The sequence below is a fragment of the Pyxicephalus adspersus genome, chromosome 7 (assembly GCF_032062135.1).
Source record: "Pyxicephalus adspersus chromosome 7, UCB_Pads_2.0, whole genome shotgun sequence".
In the NCBI taxonomy this organism is placed as follows: domain Eukaryota; kingdom Metazoa; phylum Chordata; class Amphibia; order Anura; family Pyxicephalidae; genus Pyxicephalus; species Pyxicephalus adspersus.
The window spans coordinates 73,432,876-73,454,161 of NC_092864.1; the positions used below are offsets into that span (position 1 = coordinate 73,432,876).

The 21,286-nt window shown below is 37.3% G+C and overlaps 1 protein-coding gene across 2 annotated transcripts in view; it reads left to right on the forward strand.

Moving 5' to 3' along the window:
* SYT17 (synaptotagmin 17) overlaps positions 1-21,286 on the forward strand; it is an 86,503-nt gene that overhangs the window by 31,851 nt on the left and 33,366 nt on the right. For both annotated transcript variants that reach the window (XM_072418962.1, XM_072418963.1), the window contains exons 3-5: positions 116-264; positions 1,134-1,282; positions 4,625-5,244. In XM_072418962.1, the coding sequence (XP_072275063.1) occupies positions 116-264; positions 1,134-1,282; positions 4,625-5,244 (918 nt within the window). The remainder of the gene's footprint in view (positions 1-115; positions 265-1,133; positions 1,283-4,624; positions 5,245-21,286) is intronic.

Consider the following 21,286-nt stretch of genomic DNA (forward strand, 5'->3'; position numbering starts at 1 on the left):
AGTGCCACAAAGGCTGGAGTGCTAACCCCTAAGCCACCTAAATGAAACAGAAAAAGTATTATCCTTACAAAAAAAGCATGCAGTAAACTAGTGCTTCTTGCTTTTTTTCCCACAGGGGTTCCTGTCCAAACTTTCGGATCTGCTACTGTGTCGTTGGACCTGCAGAAACTGCTGCCAAAAGTGTTATGATTGCACCTGCTGCCAGTCAAGTGAAGATGAAGTGGAGATCCTGGGACCCTTTCCTGCACAGACACCACCATGGCTGTGAGTATAGTGAAAAGAAAGATCTTTGTTTTTGACCGTATTGGTACAGCTGTGTGATATAGCTATCAAATAAGGTGAAAATATTTATTTACGACTTCAGCTGTATAACTCATGATCAGCTGTATAACTGAATCATTATTTAAAGTTTTGTTATATTGCAATAACTTTTACCTAAGATAACAAAGTATTACAGAAATAATTCTTGTCTGTGTTGCTCAATACAGACCCAATGCAATAGAAAGCCAAAATCCAACTATTTTCAAAAGTCTATACTAACACCAATGCATTGTCACTGCACTAAATTCTATAGCAGTGGTATGAATACATGTTTTTTTGTTAATCAAAGATTTTTTCCACTATAATACGTTTAGTAGTTACTAAATACTATATACAATATTATTATTGTTTAAACGATACTTTTAAAAAACTACAAGAATACAAATTTGGCTTCCTGTTGCATTGGGTCTGCATTGAGCAACACAAACAAAAATTATATACATTACCTTTCACTTTAACATCCATTGTAAATAAATACAGCAACTGATCTGCAAACTGATCATTTAAAGCTTAAAAAACACATTCTTTTGTTTTGTACAATATACTTTCTTTACAAATACATTCTGTAGCTGTTCTATGCTATAATATATATTAGAATATAGTAGAAAATAGAAAAACGATCATGTCACTTTGGCGTAGATAAAGCAAAATGTTTTGATATTTTTCTATTGAGTTCACCAGAACAATTCATGCCCTTAAAATAGGGCCAGAAAATGGTTTATTTATTATTGATGTTCTAGTATTGTTTTGTTATCATTTATTCTGTTAGAATTACAACCAAACTGTTTAATATATATATATTTTTTACATAGGATAAATAATCGCAGTGATGAAAAGGAAGGAGATTCAGACAATACAACAAGTGAGCCACCTCCAACACCACACGAGACCTCACCAGACAGAAGAAGGTCATCTTCAGATACATCCAGATCTACTTATAGCCTTACTAGACGCATTTCAAGTAAGAACCCTCAACACTTTCTGACATTGGCTAGAGTCACATGTCTGGAACCCCAATGATCCAAGCAAAATAGGACATGAAATTTATTAAGGTCATAGTAGATATAGATGAAGCTAGGATAACAAAGCGAGAAGAAAATGCAGCTATGGTTTTTTCTTATCCCTGTCTGCAGAAATGTATCATGACATGTCATTTCATTAGAAACACTTAGGCCATATTTGTGCACAGATGAAAAGTTGTTATCCTATTTTTTGTTTTCAATATAGTTTTATTAGGATATATATATTCGTATAGCAAGCATTTCACAAAAACACTGCCTATGCAACAACTTTTTAATGTATCAAGCCTATGACAGATTATAAATGTATAGTAGTGTTGCAAAGTACACAGACGTATTAACATTTGCATAGTTGCATCCCCCTAATTTTTGGTGTAGAGAGAAAAAGGTAAGGGTAACTAGAAAACATTATTCAAATCTAGTCAAGGGTATTCCTGCGCAAATAAAAAGTAAAACAGTAAAGTGGTTATGAGTTATTGATTGAACTAACAGATAAACAAATAAACACACATTGATCCAGTCGTCCTGATTTATGAAAGCTCTCCAAGGCTGGAGAGGATACATTTTCATTGGTGAAGCTGGGTGATCCAGCAAACCTGGAATGAATCTTGTGCAGGATTCAAAACATTTGCTAGCAAATAACAAATTACTTTGAAGAAATCTATTCCAGGTTTTCCAGGATCACCCAGCTTCACTGATGAAAGTGTATTCTCTCCAGCCTTGGAGAACTTTATTAAATCAGGGCCAATATATTATTGAGTGAATATGTACGTCTTGGCTAAATGGGTAGAGGCAACTGACACTAAGTCACATATTTATGTAAGCAAAAATATTACATTAGTGTACAAATACCATTCCACTGTAGTGGAGGGTGACCAATAGCGATTTATGTAGTCTTTAGGGAATGTTATGTTTAGAAGATAAACCAGACATCTCACCTCCTACTAATAAGTCATCCTGGCATTGAAGAAGCAGGAAGGGTGAGTCTGTAAATGCACACTAGCCTCTATTTTTATCAAAAATGGTTGCACATAATGCACTTTTTAGCCACCAGCAAGCAAAGGTTTTCAATTTTAAATGAGTTTGGGGTAGGAGTATTAAGAGTAGCTGGGTGAGTTCAAGCAGGATATGGAAAAGAGCTATTTGAGGGTAAAAAGCAAGGGAATGTCCAGTCATTCGGGTAAGAAGTATCATCCTAAATAATCCTATATAAATATATTCAGGTAAACAACTCAGTAGAACAGTAGTAGTTTTTTTATTACAACATGTGCTATCCATTAGCACGGGCACAATTGCTATTTATTTTTAAGTTTTTGCTTCTATGTAGCAGTGTCTTAATGTATACAAAGGCCGCATAGTGACTGTAACCCCTATTCAGTCTATTTTTCAGTGTCACTGGCTAAACTTATGAAAAGGTAGATATGGTGGCACTTGCTGCTCTAAAGTAATCATTGTGATATCAAAAAAATAATAATAAAATAAAAAATAAATAAATAAATAATAAAAAAATAATAAAAATCAATAAATGTGATATAAAAAAAAATAAAAAAAATTATTTATAAATAATTTATAAAAAAAAAACTTTAAACTTTATAGAAAAAAAACACATTATTGCTGTTAGACTCTCATTCTTAATTTTCACTCACCTCTTTCAGTGGAAACAGTCTTTTCAGAGGATATAAAACTGACATCCATGCACATTGGAATCACATTCCAAACACAGGAACATTTATTACCAACATCAAGTGTTCCAAGTGTGGACGTGTAAATTCTGTATATCTCACCTCCTTCTCCATTTCTGAACCTTTTCAGAGGAGGACCAATATTTAGATTCACATGCAGTAATATTCAGTCTGTCATTATCAAACTAGTCAATGGGGGTCAAGGAACTGTACTTCATATCATTTTGTTTATTTGTGTGGGAAACAGCCACAATGTATGCATCACCATAAATTATTATAGTACTCTATGAGACTCCCTGGGTAACAACCAAGTTTGTTTTAAAAGCATAGTCCCACCAAATTGGCCACAAAAATAAGCCACAAGAATTCACTGCAATATTTTCTTATGCAGCTTCAGTTTGCTGTTGTGCCATGATCAATAGTAGCTGCATTACATAACTTGATTTTTCTACTGATGTTGGTGATTTTGTAGGTTGAAAAAAATTAAATTACAAGTTGAGTGTAACTACTTACTAAGTAGAGTAATAATGTTGCTGCTACAAATCTCCACTCCAAAATGGCTCTAAAGAAAATAAAATGCATCTAGGAAAAGACTGGTCATAAAGTTTTACACTTTCAGATCTAAATGTCAAAGCCAGAAGTAGAGCCTGAACATTCCTGATATCTAAAACAATGTTTTTTCACCATTTTACCATTGGTAACAACTTTCAGGTCTTAAGGATCCCCTTCTATAAATACTATTTCCACAGGTCACGGTTTATTAGTATGGTGGTCCGTAGAAGGAATTCCCCTACATTGCTGGTCATTGGGAAGAACGTCACCCTTACAGATAGCCAAAAAGATCATTGGTGTCACTTATAATGACCTGAGAGGAACAAATTGCTCATTGCTCAAGGAACCCCCAGCAACCTCTGGAGAACCTTGGTTGAAAAACACTTTTCTAATATTGTTTTCTTCTTTCTGTTGTGAATTCAGTGGATAACATGCTTGCATTTTGTATAGGCTGTTTATAACACGCTACGGGTGTTATATCATGCTGTGACTCTATTATTGGTTTTATTGTTTGGATTTAATATGTGGAATGATATGAATATATGACTAACTGATTTTACTAATACATGTCAACATTTGCAATATGATAACAGCCTCAGGTAAACCTCATCTTTGAATGGCATTACTGCTGTCTGTAAACGTGTGGAACGTCAGGTAAACAGCTAAATAAACATAAGCAATGAATAGATATACGTGCCAGAATATAATTCTCTTCAGCTCTTTTTATGATTTGTAAAAAAACTGCCAGACTGCATAGCTAGGCATGCGGCAAACATTTTTCCTGGTTCAGCAAAAAAACTTTAGAAATCACTTCTCCGCCAAAAGCAAGGAAAAGAATTCAATTTGAATTTGGAAGTGTAAGAGTGATATTCCTGGCTTTGTAGTGTGGTAGAGATGTGAAAATTGCAAGAACACCTAAACAGATTTGCATGGCCTGTGTCACCCTTAACATATATTTCAGCTAGGTATTTAGCTATTTAAATGTTTTACTTGTGTTATTGGATTATTGATATATTGGCAATAACTTTGTTATAATTACATGTGTTCTAGGTTTGGAATCTAGAAGACCAAGTTCTCCATTAATTGATATAAAACCAATTGAGTTTGGTGCATTGGGAGCTAAAAAAGAGATCGTACAGCCAACAGTGCTGAGGAAAATATACACCCCCGAAGACTATTTCAGGAAATTTGAACCTCATTTATATCCTGTTGATTCCAGTAATGATGACGTGGATTCATTAACTGACGATGAAATTCTAACCAAGTATCAGTTAGGTATGCTGCATTTTAGTACCCAGTATGATCTCCTGCACAATTATCTGACAGTCAGGGTGATTGAGGCCAGAGACTTGCCCCCACCAATATCTTATGATGGCTCCAGACAAGACATGGCTCATTCAAACCCATATGTGAAGATATGTCTCCTACCAGACCAGAAGAACTCTAAGCAAACTGGTGTCAAGCGTAAGACTCAGAACCCAGTATATGAAGAACGATATACTTTTGAAATCCCATTTTTAGAAGCCCAAAGAAGAACATTGCTCTTAACTGTGGTGGATTTTGACAAATTCTCTAGGCACTGTGTTATTGGTAAAGTGTCCATGCCGCTAAGTGAAGTCGACCTTGTAAAAGGAGGACATTGGTGGAAGGCCATCATACCAAGTTCTCAGGTAGGATTTTTTTTTCTAATTATATATATCTAACAGAAAAACTGAAAGAGTTTTGAAAAAGACCAAACACATTTGTAGTCAATTTGAGGCCATTCAAAGTAAGTTTCATGTGAGTTTAGTTTCAAAGTAAGGTTCATGTGAGTTTAGTTTCAAAGTAAGTTTCATGTGAGTTTAGATTGGGTTTTAAGAATACTGAAAATGTTGTTTGTATATCCAGTGAACAACTTTTAACTTTTTTTTTACCTAGAAAAGAAAACTGTCACTTTTTTCTATTTTGGGCTCTGTTAGATTTTTCCTCGCTTTCTGTTACATTGACAATGGTTTTACCAGGTAGGATATAATGGTCAATCTTCGACATGGACACTTACTGAAATGAAAAAAATATGACAGGAGTTCTGACCTTCCCTTATTCTAATAAAGAAATCATTCTAATAAAAAAATCAGAGAACAGTAAATACCTGCATTCTAATCCTTCCCAACTCTATTCAAAGCTGAAAATGAATGTTTTGAGTGGTATGTATTTTAATGTTTGCCGCACATTTTTCCTGGTATCAGATTTTGACATTAAAGGTTTATCATTTAGCATTTGTACTGGATGGTATATGTACCATGAGCTTAGCCTTTGTAGATAATATATGACCTTCCTGCTCAAAGGATGAGAACAGATGAGCCTGAAGGCATGAAGTATTATTAAAAAAGGACAAAACACCAAAGATTTTTCTTAGTACTTGGCACAGCATAAGTCACGTATGGAAACATTAGTTCGCTCTGTCTAATGCCTGATGAAGGGAATTTTAGCAATGATATTTAGAGCCCATACTTCAGGCACATGAAGTTTTCTGTTTTTTTATGTTGCATTAACGCAATGTCATTTTTAACAACTTTAGAAAGCTTTTAAGCTCCACAGAGGGCTCCTAATATTTACATCAGAAAGCTGCAGTTCTAGCTCCCTAATGCAGCAGAGCACTTTCTGCAATTGCCCCTGTACTCCTTATCTGAGCCATGATGCTGTGGCTGTACTTTGTAAAAAGTGTTACCTATGCAAGGGAGGGCGAGGCACAACACTGAAACCAGTGTTAATTTGTTTAGCACAACAGACTTTCTCCCATTTTATTTTCGCACGGACACCTTTAAAAATGTGTGTTCAATTCAAAAAAGGTAAAATGTATTCGGAACACCATATGGAAAAACCTTATTTTAACCTAACTACTTTTTACAATGGGGAATTTGCAGAGGTTGGACTTGGACTTAAATCCGACTTAAGCCACCTAATAAAATGACTTGCGACTCGACTTGGGGGTTTTGTCCAGCGACTTGCAACTTGACTTGAAGTGAGTTTTCTGTAACACCACCTTCCTCCCCGCCTTCCTTGCATTCTAAGTGCATGGCTTTCTCCTCTGACAGCTGAAGGGGACAAGGAGGAAGGCAGTGTTACAGAAGCCTCACTGCCTTCTTCACTGTCCCATTTAGCTGTCAGTGGAGAAAGCTGTGGACTTAGAATGCAAGGAAGGTGGGTAGGAAGGCAATATAACAGACTTGGCAACAACGGATAAATTAAGTGACTTGACTTGGGACTCGACTTGGGACTTGATGTTAATAACTTCGGACTGAACTTGGACTTGAAGGGTGACAACTTAGTCCAACCTCTGGGTGATAAATTAAGTGACTTGACTTGGGACTCGACTTGGGACTTGGTGTCAATGACCTAGGACTCAACTTGGACTTGAAGAGTGACAACTTAGTCCAACCTCTGGGTCAATTTGATTGAAGGTACAAATAGGCAAAATGTTTTACAAAATCACACATATATTCACTGAGTAGCCTCTTCATTTAAATAACATTTGTGAAAATTAACATTACACATACTAATTGCTGTATTAATATTTTCTATGAGGAAGACTTTCATCCTTCATAGAATAGGAGAACCATTGCTGTTTTGTTAAAGGCTGAGCTCTCCATAGGCAATCTAACTGCTTCTTTACTCTTTCCAGTAGATGCAAGAATTGCCAGAATACCAGTCCATACAAATGTTACATGTTAACTGCCCAGGGGTTTAGGTTTATAGTTGCAGGATCAAACAGGCATGTTTACTGACATTTACAAGACATGCAAAAAAAATAAACAGGTGTGCAAGAAGTGTTTTCAATTATGATTTAAAATTACTGGAATCACATTTAACTAAAGTTAATCATATCATGAGTAAGCACTGAGGGATTTTTCATGAATATGGTTCTTTATAAATATTTGGGGAAGCAAATACAATTTCAACTGCTTGATTTGTTCCAAGCAAATCATTATGAACACCGTGTTCTTCATGGATGCTGTTTTGCTGTTTGGCTCTGGTGACAGATGTTCCAGCTCTGGCTATCATGATGAAGCAGTTCTGTCCGCTATAAGGACTTCTAGTGCAGCTCTGACCGGTGCAGTAACCAGGGTTACTAATGTACATACTGCAAACAGAAGTTTTTCCACAATTATGTTCCGTTATCAATCTAGCTAAATGCTGCAATGAATCCTAATGGTATGCAGAGATTTACATCAAATAGTTTTTTCTGCAAGCCATGCAAACTGCCTCCCTCAGCCCCATCAAGCCTCAATCCTGCACTCAAGCGAGCAGGGAAGCCCTGTTCGTATCTAGGAGTCGCCCGTATGTTGGATGCCCTAAACCCGGGGACTACCTGTACATTAAAACTGTATATTAGAAGTAAATCTGGCTTTATAACATCCCACTAACATAAAACAATATCTAAATTCAGACTGCTGGGTGCTACTTCATGACTGTTTCAAATCTTTTATTTCTGTAATTCTGTGAAACCTTTTTATGTAAACCTACTATTGTAAATCTTTACTTTAATTTTAAATGTTTGGCTGTTGCAGTCCATCTAAACTTTTTTTTACTCCAATATTGATACTTCAGTGAGATGTTATCATTGTCAACATTTAGCCCCTGAATATGGAAATGCAATGGAATTCGCATTAACTAACCTGGTAAAGAAGTTTAAGCCCTGGATAAGGAAGGGATTCTTCACTGTAAGTTCTGTGAAAATGTGGAATCGGCTGCCTCAGGAAGTAGTTTCAGCAACTACTATAGATTGCTTAAAGAAAAAGCTGGATGATTTCTAGAAGCACAGAATATAACTGGAGATTAAAGCTTTAAAGTAAAGATAACAGACTGCTGATCCAGGGAACATCCGATTGCCTCATGGAATCAGGAAGGAATGTTTTTCCCCTGTTGGAGCAAGTTGTACCAGGGTTTTTTGCCTTCCTCTGGACCAACTATGTCTTATAGGGTTTTTTATCTGGGATATGTTTATTTCCCCAGTGGTTGAACTTGATGGACTTATGTCTTTTTTCAACTTGACTTACTATGTAACTAGAAAATTAGTAAATACAGTCCTTGGTCATTATCTACATTACAAAATGACTGGTGGCAGGGTCAAACTAGCCCTGACAACAAAGGTCAGTGGCCCGCGGGATTGTTAGATTTTTAAGCAGTTTATTAATATTATTATACAGGATTTATATAGCGCCAACATATTACAGAGCGCAGTGCTTTTTTCAACCTGACTTACTATGTAACTATGTAACTGTGTATTTGTTCACAGGCTCTAAATTTACATAAAGCTGCCTGTCATATTCAATTAATTCCATATCATCTGATTGGCTGTGATTCTGAGAAAATTAGGAGGAATTATATCAACATTTTTTGTTCTTGAAGACCAGTTGATGTTTCATTAACAATAATCTTTATTAAAGGAAATATCATGAATATGGGGAACAAATCATAAAAAAGGGATATAATGAAAAATGCAAATATTAGGGGAATAAACATTCAGAGGGTATACTGACAATGAGTGGGAGTGACAGGAACATTATACTTTAGTAATGGTACATAGTCAACAACAGCTGAAAACTGCCAAAGGACAACCCTACTTATAGCAATACGTGAAGCAGTACCCGCTTGTAGGGTAGGAGTGTCTTGGATGTTCGGAGCGGTAGCGTCCAGACATATTCAGTTAGGAGGGGGGAAGCGGGTTGGGGGCAAAATAAGTCCATAGGTAAAAGAAAGGGTTATAATGTCCAGGGTGGGGGGGGGGATAGAGAAAGTAAGAAACAGGTGAAGGAGAGAACAGAGAAGAATCTGTGCCCAAAGAATGCCTGTAGTAAATAGGCAACCATGGGTCCTGCAGCATGTACAAAGAGCTGTGGACCTGTGGAGATGTAGATGACTAAGGGTAATCCAGGGTTCCCACACCGCCAATAATTTGTCATGGGCCAGACAATGTGTAATCTTCCTAGAATCTTCATAGAAGTTTGAATGCTGGAACAGTAATATGGTGGAGTGCTTTTAACTTTTTGTAATAAAACAATTGTCATATGTGTCCATTTATAGTTAGCATATTTTTTTCTTGGTAATACCTTTAAACTAAATTTTTGTATAAAAAGTATATAGATATAAATACAAAGCTTATATATAAAAAGTGTATAAAAAAAAACGTACCGTAAGTTGGTTGCATGAGTGTGCACACCCTTTAACTATTTTATTTATTTTTAAATAACTTTTGATTTATTTACACCATTCAGTCTTCTTGGGTGGGAGTCTATCAGCATGGCACATAAAGCCACCCTGAGGCTCTCCACGGATGGCCCTGGACAGGATATATTTAACACGAGATAGAAGTGTCTCTGCATACAGAGTATAATCAGGCCTAGAAGACGTATGTTTAATGACTGGAAAATGCTGAAGGAATTCATCTTGGCTGATCTTTTTAAAAAATAAATTGAGAAAAGTTCAGAATCACCTGCTGATATCGGCACTAACTCTTTATACAGACCAGCTTCAGGATAAAAGAGATAATAAACAGTACATTGGATAGTCAGACATGCAGGAACTTTTTGATCTCCTTTTGTCTTTGCTGTAATTTTCTTTTTTTTACATGGGTAGATGTTGGGGGATCTTGGCTTATGTTTTACTCTCTTGTACCTTGCCACTGCCATTCTAGTTCTTTATACTCAGTTATGGCCTTTGGTATGTTCTTTCTGAAGCGTATGCATAAGCCTATACATTTCTTTTATATAGGATAAAATATATAAGGATAAAATCTTCAGAAAATTAAACAGATTTATTAAAACAGAAAGGTTGTTAAAGCAGAACTGATCTAAAAACAAAAAAATGACACTTACTTTTAATCCCCCAGATCCCCTGATGGCACTGGCCCTTCTTACGATCCAGTCCCGCGTCATCCTGGGATTCTTTTTCCTCTTGGCCTGGAGGAAGCACTGGACGCTGCCATTTTCTCCCTTCGCTTCTATTTTTTTGCTACATCACCCGGTCTCGCACTGCGCAGGTGCGAGATCGGTTGACGTAGCCGATGTAAAGGTGGAAAAAAAAGAGCCGATCTCACTGAGCATGCGTGAAATTGGCGTCTCTTTCCCCATGGTGGAAAAAATCCGGGGATGCATGATATAGATACCCTGGGATGCTCTGCTCTTCCATTAAGTCTTGATTACTGCGGTGGTGCTGCATTCTTTTTTTTAGGGTTTTTAACGAAAAATGAATAAATAACATTTTTACTTTATTTAGAAGGGTTGTCTACGTTGTCTATGTTGAGTTTAGGTACGCTTTAACATGAAACTTATTTTGCATCAATTGTGTGTTGGGTTTTTGAAGTACAAAGGTGTTTTTTAAGCCATCCTTATGTAATGTAAATAATAATAAATGTGTACACACATTTGAGCTAATGAAAGGGATGAGGTATAGGAAATTCAAACATATCATTAACCAAACCCCATTATCCAAACCTCGTTTGCTGAAGGGACAGTATTTACACATTCATTTAGAAATGCATGTGTTGAGAAAAATGATGTCTTCTAAAGTAACGTCCTCTCGTATGTGAGTAGATTCCCTCTGGCTTGGCAGGTGGATGAGCAATCACGATGTTTCCAGTCAGTAATTTTCCACTGGTGTCATTTTCAATGCAAACAGAAATTAATAGTAGTGGTAAAAAAACAGGTCCAGCACACTCCCAGGACAACTGCCCCTTTGTGTACCTGGCATCTGTTCATACTAATAGCAAAGTTAATATGTTACAATAAAAATTACCATTGATATATGTAAACCTTTCTGAAGTTTCTGTAGTTAGGAAGCTTTAGTCACTCAACTTTATTCTATGATGTGGTGTACAAGGCTCATGCTAGTCAGTAATTTTAAATGCAATATTATCCTGTAATTCCATTTAGGCCTGGAGAGGAGAGAGCCAGAACTAAGTCAACTGGGCTCTGTTGCCCTTCAAGTGGGCTGACATACTTGCAAGCAAAGTTGCAATCACCATAAGCTATTTCAGACTTCAGATTGCTGAAAAAGCAAGTAGCCGTTTCCAGGAACCATGCTGCAACCCCCCTAGTGCAAATGCAAACACTTGCACAAAGTGGTTCCCAACCACTCCTATACAATTGAATGGGAGCCAATGGTAGTGCAGTTGGCATTTGGTACAAAATTGCTGTCTGAAAGAGGTCTAAGCAAAGAGATGGTCTTATCATTGTGTTCCATCTCTTTCACTGTCCTTTCAATAGGTTTGGAGTGTTCTTGTGTTCTAACTGCACTGTTGCAGTGAAAGCTAAGGAACTGATGTGGATTTTTGGCAAAACTGTCTGGACATCACAAAGCTGGCTGCACAGAACTAAGAAATTTTAACCAGAGTACTTTGCAGCCTGCCTGGAGTGCAGCTTTAATGCTTTTAATAATAGTAGTGTAAATTGTGTGAAGATTCCTACTCATGCAATGACAGAAATCAGTTATGAACACCTTTAACAATCATGCAACACAAAATACAAAACTAAATAAAATCATGAAAAATGTGTAAGTTCTGACCTTTGTCACCTGCTCCTTCCAGAATATTTAGTAAAGGCATTGTGCTTTTCTGGATGTGTGATTAATCACTTAAAATGAACACAGTAATTAATACAAAACAAGAAAAACAAACTAAACAAAATGGCACTTAATCCTAACCCTTTAAGCCAGTCTGTACATGGTATATAAAAAATTAAAATATTGTTATCTGAGCTAATAGAAATTTCTAAAATCAAGGGACAGTCAGGATGTCTGTGGTATATCATATATTGTAGCTGATGTCCACTGCTAATCATTTAGAAAAGAAAGGTGGTAGAGGGGTAGATTATTTGTCCAAAAATCTGTTGTTCCTCTAAAATAGGATTGGGGCTGGGAGTGTGCTGAGCAACTAAACATGTGTTTCAGTGGGTTATAAGTGTGCATGTCTTTGTGCTTCTAAGAAGAAAACTGTTACAAGATTATATTAGTAATTAAAGGAAACAGAACCCACTTCCATTATATGGTTGAACAAAAATTACCACATTACAAGTCAACAGGCTGTTTTCATTAGTGATATTTTATGTGGGTTGTGTAATATTTTTCATGCCGATTTGATCTGCGTTTAGTTTTTCTATAGCACTTTTAGTTTTTGTGATTAGGATAAGTGTTTTTGTGATTAGGATAATTTTATATATCATCATATTTGTTATATTTATCTTACATTTATTACAAGATCTAAGGGAATTTTTCTGTATTTTTATGTTAGAGACATCATTAACTGCAACTGACTTAAGTTCCTACCATGCCTAGGAATTGTATTAATCATCAAGTTTTTATGTGTGTGGTTCCTTTCACAATGAAAGCACAGCATCGACCAATTACCGCAGATATTAAAGCTGAACTATACTCAGAATGAAAAAAAAAAAACAACACACCTTTAATCCCGTCGGGAGGTTTCTTCATCTGGGTCCCCAGCACAACATCTTCTTCTCTCTTCTTGCGGGTTCTTCTTCCTGCGTCACCCGATCTCGCACTGCACAGGTGCAATATCAGGTGGCGTAGATGGGTAAAAAAAGATTGCCGATCTCACTGCACATGCAATTTTTTTTCCATTAATGAAAGAGCTCCTTCAGTCTATGCCTAAGATCAGGGTATGCACAGAAGGAGCAGCCAAGAGAGAGTGCAAAGTCTCCTGGGATATCTACGCCACGCATACCGTGATCCTTTGTGCGCCCATTCTGTCTTAATCGTGGTGATCTAGACATAAAGGGGAGGTGCTGCACCCTTTTTTTTTAAGAAGTTTAGGGTGTATGACATTTTCACTTTAACCCTCTTAGCAGTATTCACGAGTGTGGCTCAGGGTAAAAAATACATGCAAAAAGCGGAAACCCCGAGCCACATTTAGGGTCACTAAAAACAAAAAAAACCCACTTACCTTGTTCCTTTAGTGTCCTGCTGGTCCGTGGAGGTCCTCAGGTGGCGTCCTCTTCCTCTGATATTCAGCCAGTGAATGCATTGATGTTCCCCGGGGTTTCCAGGGGCATGCGTTGGTTCGTGCAGGAGGCACGGCGGGAAATTCAAATAATTTTGTATTGGATTTATTACAAAATAACTATAGAATTCAATACAAAGAAATCCCTATATTATATATATATATATATATATATATACCTATATTATATATATATATAGTACATTCTACTGTACAGTTTTTTTACAGGTTTCAGTATTTTTTGCACTCTTTTTTAACAGATTTTTGTGTTTTTTTTATTAAAGGTTTATTATTAAATTTATTAAATATTGGACATATTTTGGTGAGTTATGCCTGAGAATTATAAGCCTACAATGAAAAATAAATTTCCGTGCAAAACAATATAACGCTTTTTGCATGAAAATACGGACAGAATTAGAATGCTAGGAGGGGTAAATAAAAGGGTTGTCTACCCTTTTATGACAAATCAAGTTTTTTTTCGAGTTTCGGTCTGCTTTAAAATATACAAATTGTACTTCTACTGTTCACTTGGTGACCAGGATAAATGTTGGTTCCACGTGTCATCTGTACTAGTTGTTCCAATGGAAAGGCAGCAATACTATTTGCAATCCCTATAGTGGTAGGGGAAACCCCAAGACCATATAAACAATTGCTATTTTTGCTGCTTAACCACAAGTGGATTCTCAACTAAAACTATGCACCAAATTGTATGTCCCAGCCTGGGTTCTGCAATCCTGTTCGTCATTCCTCATTGCCTGTTCCTGTAAAACCATAGGATGGACTCGCTTCTGTAGAAGGTGATGAGCAATACAGTGAAGGTGTGACTGGTTACAATAAGGAATCATCCAAACCTGATTACATGGTCGATGAAGATTCAGAACCAGAGATTTTTTTCACAAGCAGAGCTGAATTATCTTGTTTGTAATCTGTATCTTCCTACAGACAAAGCAGAATTTTTTAGGCTTCAGCAGAAGCAGTTGCATGAAAGAGTGTTACCATAACTCATTACAAAAAACAAAATCATAACCTGACATTTTTCTTCACTGATGATGCCATGACATTAGTGGACTATTCAACAGTTTGTCACAAGAGCATGTTCCTTTTCTTTATTAATTCCTCTCAAATAAGTTGGAGGCAGTACTACTGCATGGTGGCAGTTGCAAACCAATTTTACCAATTGCCCATTCTGTTCATCTAAAGTGGTGTTTTAAAGCAGCGGTCGTCAACCTGTGGTCCGTGAGAAAAATTTCCCCTTGGCAGGCTCAGACCTGCTTGCTAAACATCCTGGGAGGACAATGGCGTATGTCTGTGGACACAACAAAAGTTGTGTCCATATGGGGGACATGATCAGCAGGGTCAGAAGAAGGATCCCGCTGATCATGTCCACCGTATGGACACAACTTTTGTTGTGTCCACAGACATACGCTACTGTCCTCCCAGGATAACTAGCAAGCAGATTTGAGCCTGGGATGGGAGAGGGGGTGGGATCTGGCATCTTGAAGTTTTTTCCCCTTTGAGTGACACACGGCTACCCGCGCATGCGCCGGATTTACATTTATGAATGTAGTGGTCTGTGAGGTCCAAAAGGTTGGCGACCACTGACCTAAAGGTCATTGGCACGTTAGTGGGAATGCAAGCAGGATTCACAAAATACTTGTTTCCTGTGCCTCTGGGATAGCCATGCTATTGTAGTACATTATGTCAATTGTGTCTGGCATTTAAGATATAGCTATGAGCCAGGAAGAAGCAGTGTCAACTTCCTGCCTCTGGTTGAATCACATAAAATATTTCTGCCACCTCTTCATATCAAGCTAAGCCTAGCTTGATGAAGAACCTTGTAAAGGTCATAAGTAAAGCAAACGCATAAAAATTTCAGTACATTGTTGAGAAATTTCCAAACATAAGAACTGCAAAAACAAAGGAGGCAAATTCATAGGTCCGCAGAACAAAACATTTGCTAGCAAATAGTAAATGATTTTGAAGAAATCCATTCCCGGTTTGCTGGATCACCCAGCTTCACTCATGAAACTGTAACCTCTCCAGCCTTGGAGAGCTTTAATAAATCAGGCCCAATCACTGTAAGTGTTCAGGTCACCCCTCCATCACTGTGCTTGATAGCCAGTATGAGGTGTTTTTGCTGATTTGCTGTGCTTGGTTTTTGCCATACATGGTGCTGTGCATTACACATTGTATGGCAATATATGACTCCATTTAACATTGTCTGTCCAAACAATATTGTTTCAGAATTTGTGTGTTTTGTTTGATTGCAGCTTTGCAAACCAAAGCCGTGCTGCCATTTTTTTTTAATTAATTGGAGAGAAGAGACTTTCACTTGGCAGCCCTTCCAAACAAGCCAGACTTTTTAAGCCTTTTTCTAATAGTACTGTCATGAACTTTAATATTTACCATGCTACATGAGGCTTGTTGAGTCTGGGATGATGCTGTTGGTTTTTTTTACCATTTTTTCAAGCTTTGCATGGTCTGACCTTAATAAATTTACTGGGGCATCCAGTCATTTGGAGATTGCCAACTGCTTTGAATGTGTTCCACTTGTAAATATTTTTTCTCGCTGTATAATCGTGGACTTCGAATTGTTTGGAAATGGCCTTATAACCCCTCCTAGATAGATGGACAGCAACAATTGCTTCTAAAAGATCACGTTTGATGTCTTTGCTCCTTGGTATTGTGTTAGCACGCAATTGAATGCTCTAGACCAGCAAACTGCCTAAAGTTTAACTGTTTTTAAAGAGTTGGTCACACTTTCTTGTTCCATTATTTCACCATTTCCATTATTTTCTTTTTTGGACACGTACATGAAAATGAAATAAACACAAAATAATTTATATTTGCAGTTATTTTACTGTAATTGTAAAAACAATATCATGGTTCTAAAAAAACAATATCATGGTTTTATTTGTTAAACTATATTTTCCCTAGCAGACCTAAATAGGTTATGAAGAGGAAAGCCGATGCTTACAACATGGTGCAACACACGGCATATTAAAACAAACCCATCAGTAAAAGTAAAACCCATGTATGTATCTATATGCATCTATAAACATGAGGGTAAGCCTTCAAACTAGTCCCAAAGCCAATTTAATTCTGGGGCCCTTGGGCTGATAGTTGATGGATGGTATACGCAATACCAAGCAATGCTTGCATATTTGAAAGGCCAAAGGTCTTGAGAATTATCCTTCCTGGAGCTGACCATAGGTCAAGGACCCTACCCTAATGAGATGCAGTTATTGGGGTGGTAAGGGCCATCATGAGATGTGTAACTGCATACACAAATCACATCTAAAATAAATAAATTCGTTCTCTCAAACTCATAACCTGAATGCGAGGACCACACAAGCCAGGGCACTTAATCATACACCACATAAGATAAAAGCACACAGGGCTGTAAACAAATCACAGTTTTTGTTCCACATATTCATCAATATCAGGGTACCCCAGAACCAACATCAAGGCCTATTTAACTGATGTCGCCATGCTGATTGTGGAAGCTAAACTCATCCTTCCCAAACAATGATGACATCCACATGCAACTGCCCATCTGCCTGTAGCCCTAACCTTGGAATATGATATATAAAGCAAAAAAAATTTTTTTTTGGTTTTCAATTTAAGGAAGCAATAATTAAAGCATACCTAAACTCAGAAATGTCACTTTACATAAAAGGGCATCCCAGGATGCTCTTGGGTGCTCCTTCGGCAAATTTTTCTCTTCTCGTGATAAGGCTCCAGAGATGCTCAGGCATGCGCAGAAGGAGCCTTTTCATGAGAAGAGAAAATTTGCTGATCTCACTCATGCGCAGTGAGATTGGCAAGTTTTTCTTCCAACCTACGTCACCTGTCCTTGGGCCTGAGCCGGATGACGTAAGAAGAAGAACCAGGAAGAAAAGTCGAAGATGGTGCCACCCAGGGTGCCAGCTGGGAGACAGATGCCGGGACGACGCAGGACCCGATGGAAGAGACCTCTGGACCAATCGTCTGCGCTGCGGAAATGAAGGTAAGTGTATTTTTTTTGCTTTACGCATTTTTGAGTTTAGTTCCCCTGGATTGTGTTGCTGTGAGTGTCCCATCAGGTCCCTTTACATTCATTTACAACTTGTCCTATAGACATAACAGAAAGTGAAAAAATATAGTATAATAGGGTTTTCACTCTCAGTCTCATTTATATCAATAATGTAATTTCAAATACATATAATGAAAAAATAGTTTATTGTAAGTCAGTAACAACATATGTGATGACATGCAATGATAATAATACAAACATCTTACATGTTTGCAAAATGTACATCAAGCATGACTATTTATGCCAACCTCCAAAGTGAAAACAAATTTCTGCAAAGTAATGACAATCTCCTACCAGAACAGTCATTGAATGATTTCCTCTTTAATGCTGTTTCAGTGACAGCTCAGAAAATTGGATTTCTCTCATCTTCAATTTCAGTGACAATGGTCGCCTGAACCCCCCACCACTGTATCCGGATACTAAAATAAAGTCTTGGCTTCGGCTACAATTTTACTGGAAAATTGTAATTAGGCAAAATGAATGAAATCCACCTAATCAAATGCTTTAAGCATTTAGTGTAATTTTTGATATGATTTCTATTTAGTTTCTCAAAACATTTCTACTGCCATATTCTAGTATCCCAAGTAAATGTCAACTATATTCAGTTTGTTGGAATATGTTCTAGATCATTGTGACAGGTATAGGGATAGGTTTAACCTTTGGATGATTGCTAATGTTTATGGGACATTTCAGCAGTGAGCGGAATACTGCTGTATTATGTTGAGACAATGTCTCCTGTGTATTCCACATATCTGGTAATGCTTGTTGTGTCATGTCATAAAGTATAATTGTAACATTGCCTTTGTTATGAACCAAAGAAACAAAGAACTATGCTATTATGCTTTCTTTGGATGTACAAACACTAACGTTGAACATCTTTGTCCTGGTGCATATAAATGTGCACAGACTCCGGGGTTCTCCCCAGGCCCTTTTTGCTGGGCGCACCACCCGGCACTTTTCAACACCCACCCGGCTGTTTTTGGGTGGTTACTAAAGAGTTTAGTCACAATACAGGGGCTGCCACCCACCTACAATTTTTTCCCACCCGGCTTAAAAAAATTTCTGGGTTGAGCACTGGACTCTGTAAAATGTCACCGGGGGCATGTTTATCATAGGGCACTAGTGGGCCATTGCCTTGTATAGTGACATGGAAGAATAAAAGCATGGCATTTGTCATTTTAGTTTAGATCTTCTAACGTAAATTTTAGCCATGTCTCGGCTTCTTATTAGTGAAAAGAAAAGGGTCTCTGTCGATGGACTTTCAGATACTTCAATTAGGTTTTGAAAGCAGGTTAAAAGGAGCTGCAGAATAAATACATGTCAAATTCAACCTTATGTCTAATTGATGTCATTGACACAAGCCCAGACCCTGCTGAACTCGTCCCATATACTAGCTGTGGATATTGAATGTTCAGTGCGTTAGTGCATTCATATGTACCTGCTATGTAGTTCAAATTCAAATTTTGATTAACTCAAAGAAACAATCAATAGGAAAAATTAAGATTCTTGTTTCTTATATCTTGTTATTGCCTGTTTGAATAAATTGTAATTACAATCATCTTTAAAGTATGCACTAGCTGTTGTATCTATGTGTACATATGCATGGGAGAACCTGCAAACTCCATGCAGATAGTGTCCTGTCTGAGATTCGGAGTGCTAACCTCTGAACCACCGTACTACAGTCTTATTGGTTGTTACTGGTTAAATCTCCAGTTAATGGCTTATATATAAATGAAAATAAATATGAAACAGATCTTCGGTCCCTAAACAACCGCAGGCTTATTAAAGTGCTGGAACAAAAAAAAAGCAAAACATCATACTCAGAACAAACAATCATCTTTCACAGTTTGATGTTGATTGGTACTTGTGGACTTATGAGACATCCTTGAGAAATCAGCCTTAGGGTGTCAGTGATAAAAAGTAAAGATTTGTTTAGGTAGCACATAGGAAGCACATCAACCACGGGGTAATATTCACAGTGTAATGAGCGGAAGGAATCAGGAGGAGAGGATACAGAAAGCTACAGAACTGCAGCAACCAGTGAGCGTCCAGCGAGAATGAGAGACAAGATGTAATAAAAGCTGCTTTATGATTGGCTACCGCATTACATTGCAAAATAATGGGTAAATGACGCTATTTTTTTTATTATAGAATTTTGTGCTTTTTGGCTATTATTTTTGTAGAGTCTGTCTAAAGTTACATAGACTCTCTTATGTTGTCCATTCCGGGCAAAGTTACAGGTTCGAAAGACCAACCTCCGCCCATTAATTCGCCCTTACTATGCCATTTGTTTCTCTTCCAGGGCCACGCGTCCTAACCCCTAAACGCCTAGAACTGAACAGCATTAGCTCCCCATAGTCTTCAACTTGGTTTGAGAACTTCACCAAACTGATAGTGAACTTAGTGAGCCTGGGCAGATCTGATCTTCAGTAATTACTATTTTTAAAGCTTTAAAGTAAAGATAACAGTGACTGTTTATCCAGGGAACATCCGATTTTCTCAAGGAATCAGGAAGGAATTTTTTTGCCCTGTTGAAGCAAAATGTACCAGGTTTTTTTGCCTTCCTCTGGATCACCTATGTCTATAGGGTTTTTATCTGGGATATGTTTATTTGCCCAGTGGTTGAACTTGATGGATCTGACTTTGCACCTATGTAATCAAATCACAACTTTGCCCTCGACTAAATGCTGCCTTACCTGATATGTTCTGCAGACCTGATTTCTATGTGTTTATGTGGTATTATACATCAGTTTCCCATATCCATACATACATTTACTAGTGGTACAAACCTTAGGGCCACACCCCCGGCAACTCCATGCAGAGAAATTGACCCTCCTACGTTTTTGCACTGTAGAAAAACACACACCTAACATGGAAGTCAATGTAGGTCAATTCCTGCCAGTGCTGATAAAACCAATTGAAATTTAATTCACCCAGAGTTCAGCAAATCTATGAAAATATTTGTAGACAGAAAATTAAATTTATGGCAATATAGGGCAAATTTTGGTGGATAATTGTGGCCCTGGATATGTTATTGCCCAACAAATAGCTGTAGATGACATTGGTTAACGAAAAAATGTACATGGTGAGTTGGAAGACCTTTTCATACAGCTTTAAAACCAAAGTGAAAAATGCACAAATCCAATTAGTCACAGGTATCAGGGATGCCTCAAAGTTGTACGTGGTATTGTAGAACACATCCACTTACACAATGGTTATGTATGATGATTGGCTAGACAAGCACAGTTTAAGTGTAAAAGTTCTTCTTTTTTTCATTTTAAGAAATTGTTGTTATTGACATGTACACTTTAGGGTTGATTTACTAAGGGGGTTTAGGGTTTAGAAAAACTATTATTCTGCAAAGTATAATTCGCTTAGATTAGTGAATGTAGAGAAAATGCATTTTGCAAAGATTACCCAATCACATGAAAGGTAATGTTAAAAATTATTTGCTTGCATGTGATTATAACTCCTGGAAATGATCCCTCTACCTTAAGTTTGGGGCATTATATTTGCTGCTCAATAACATATGGCCATCCATGCCACAGTTTCAAGATCCATTCGTGATTGGATTGTTGAATTCGGTAGAGTTTTACCCCATTTGCAAACCTAAGTGAATTATACCTTTAGGAGTGCTATAAACATC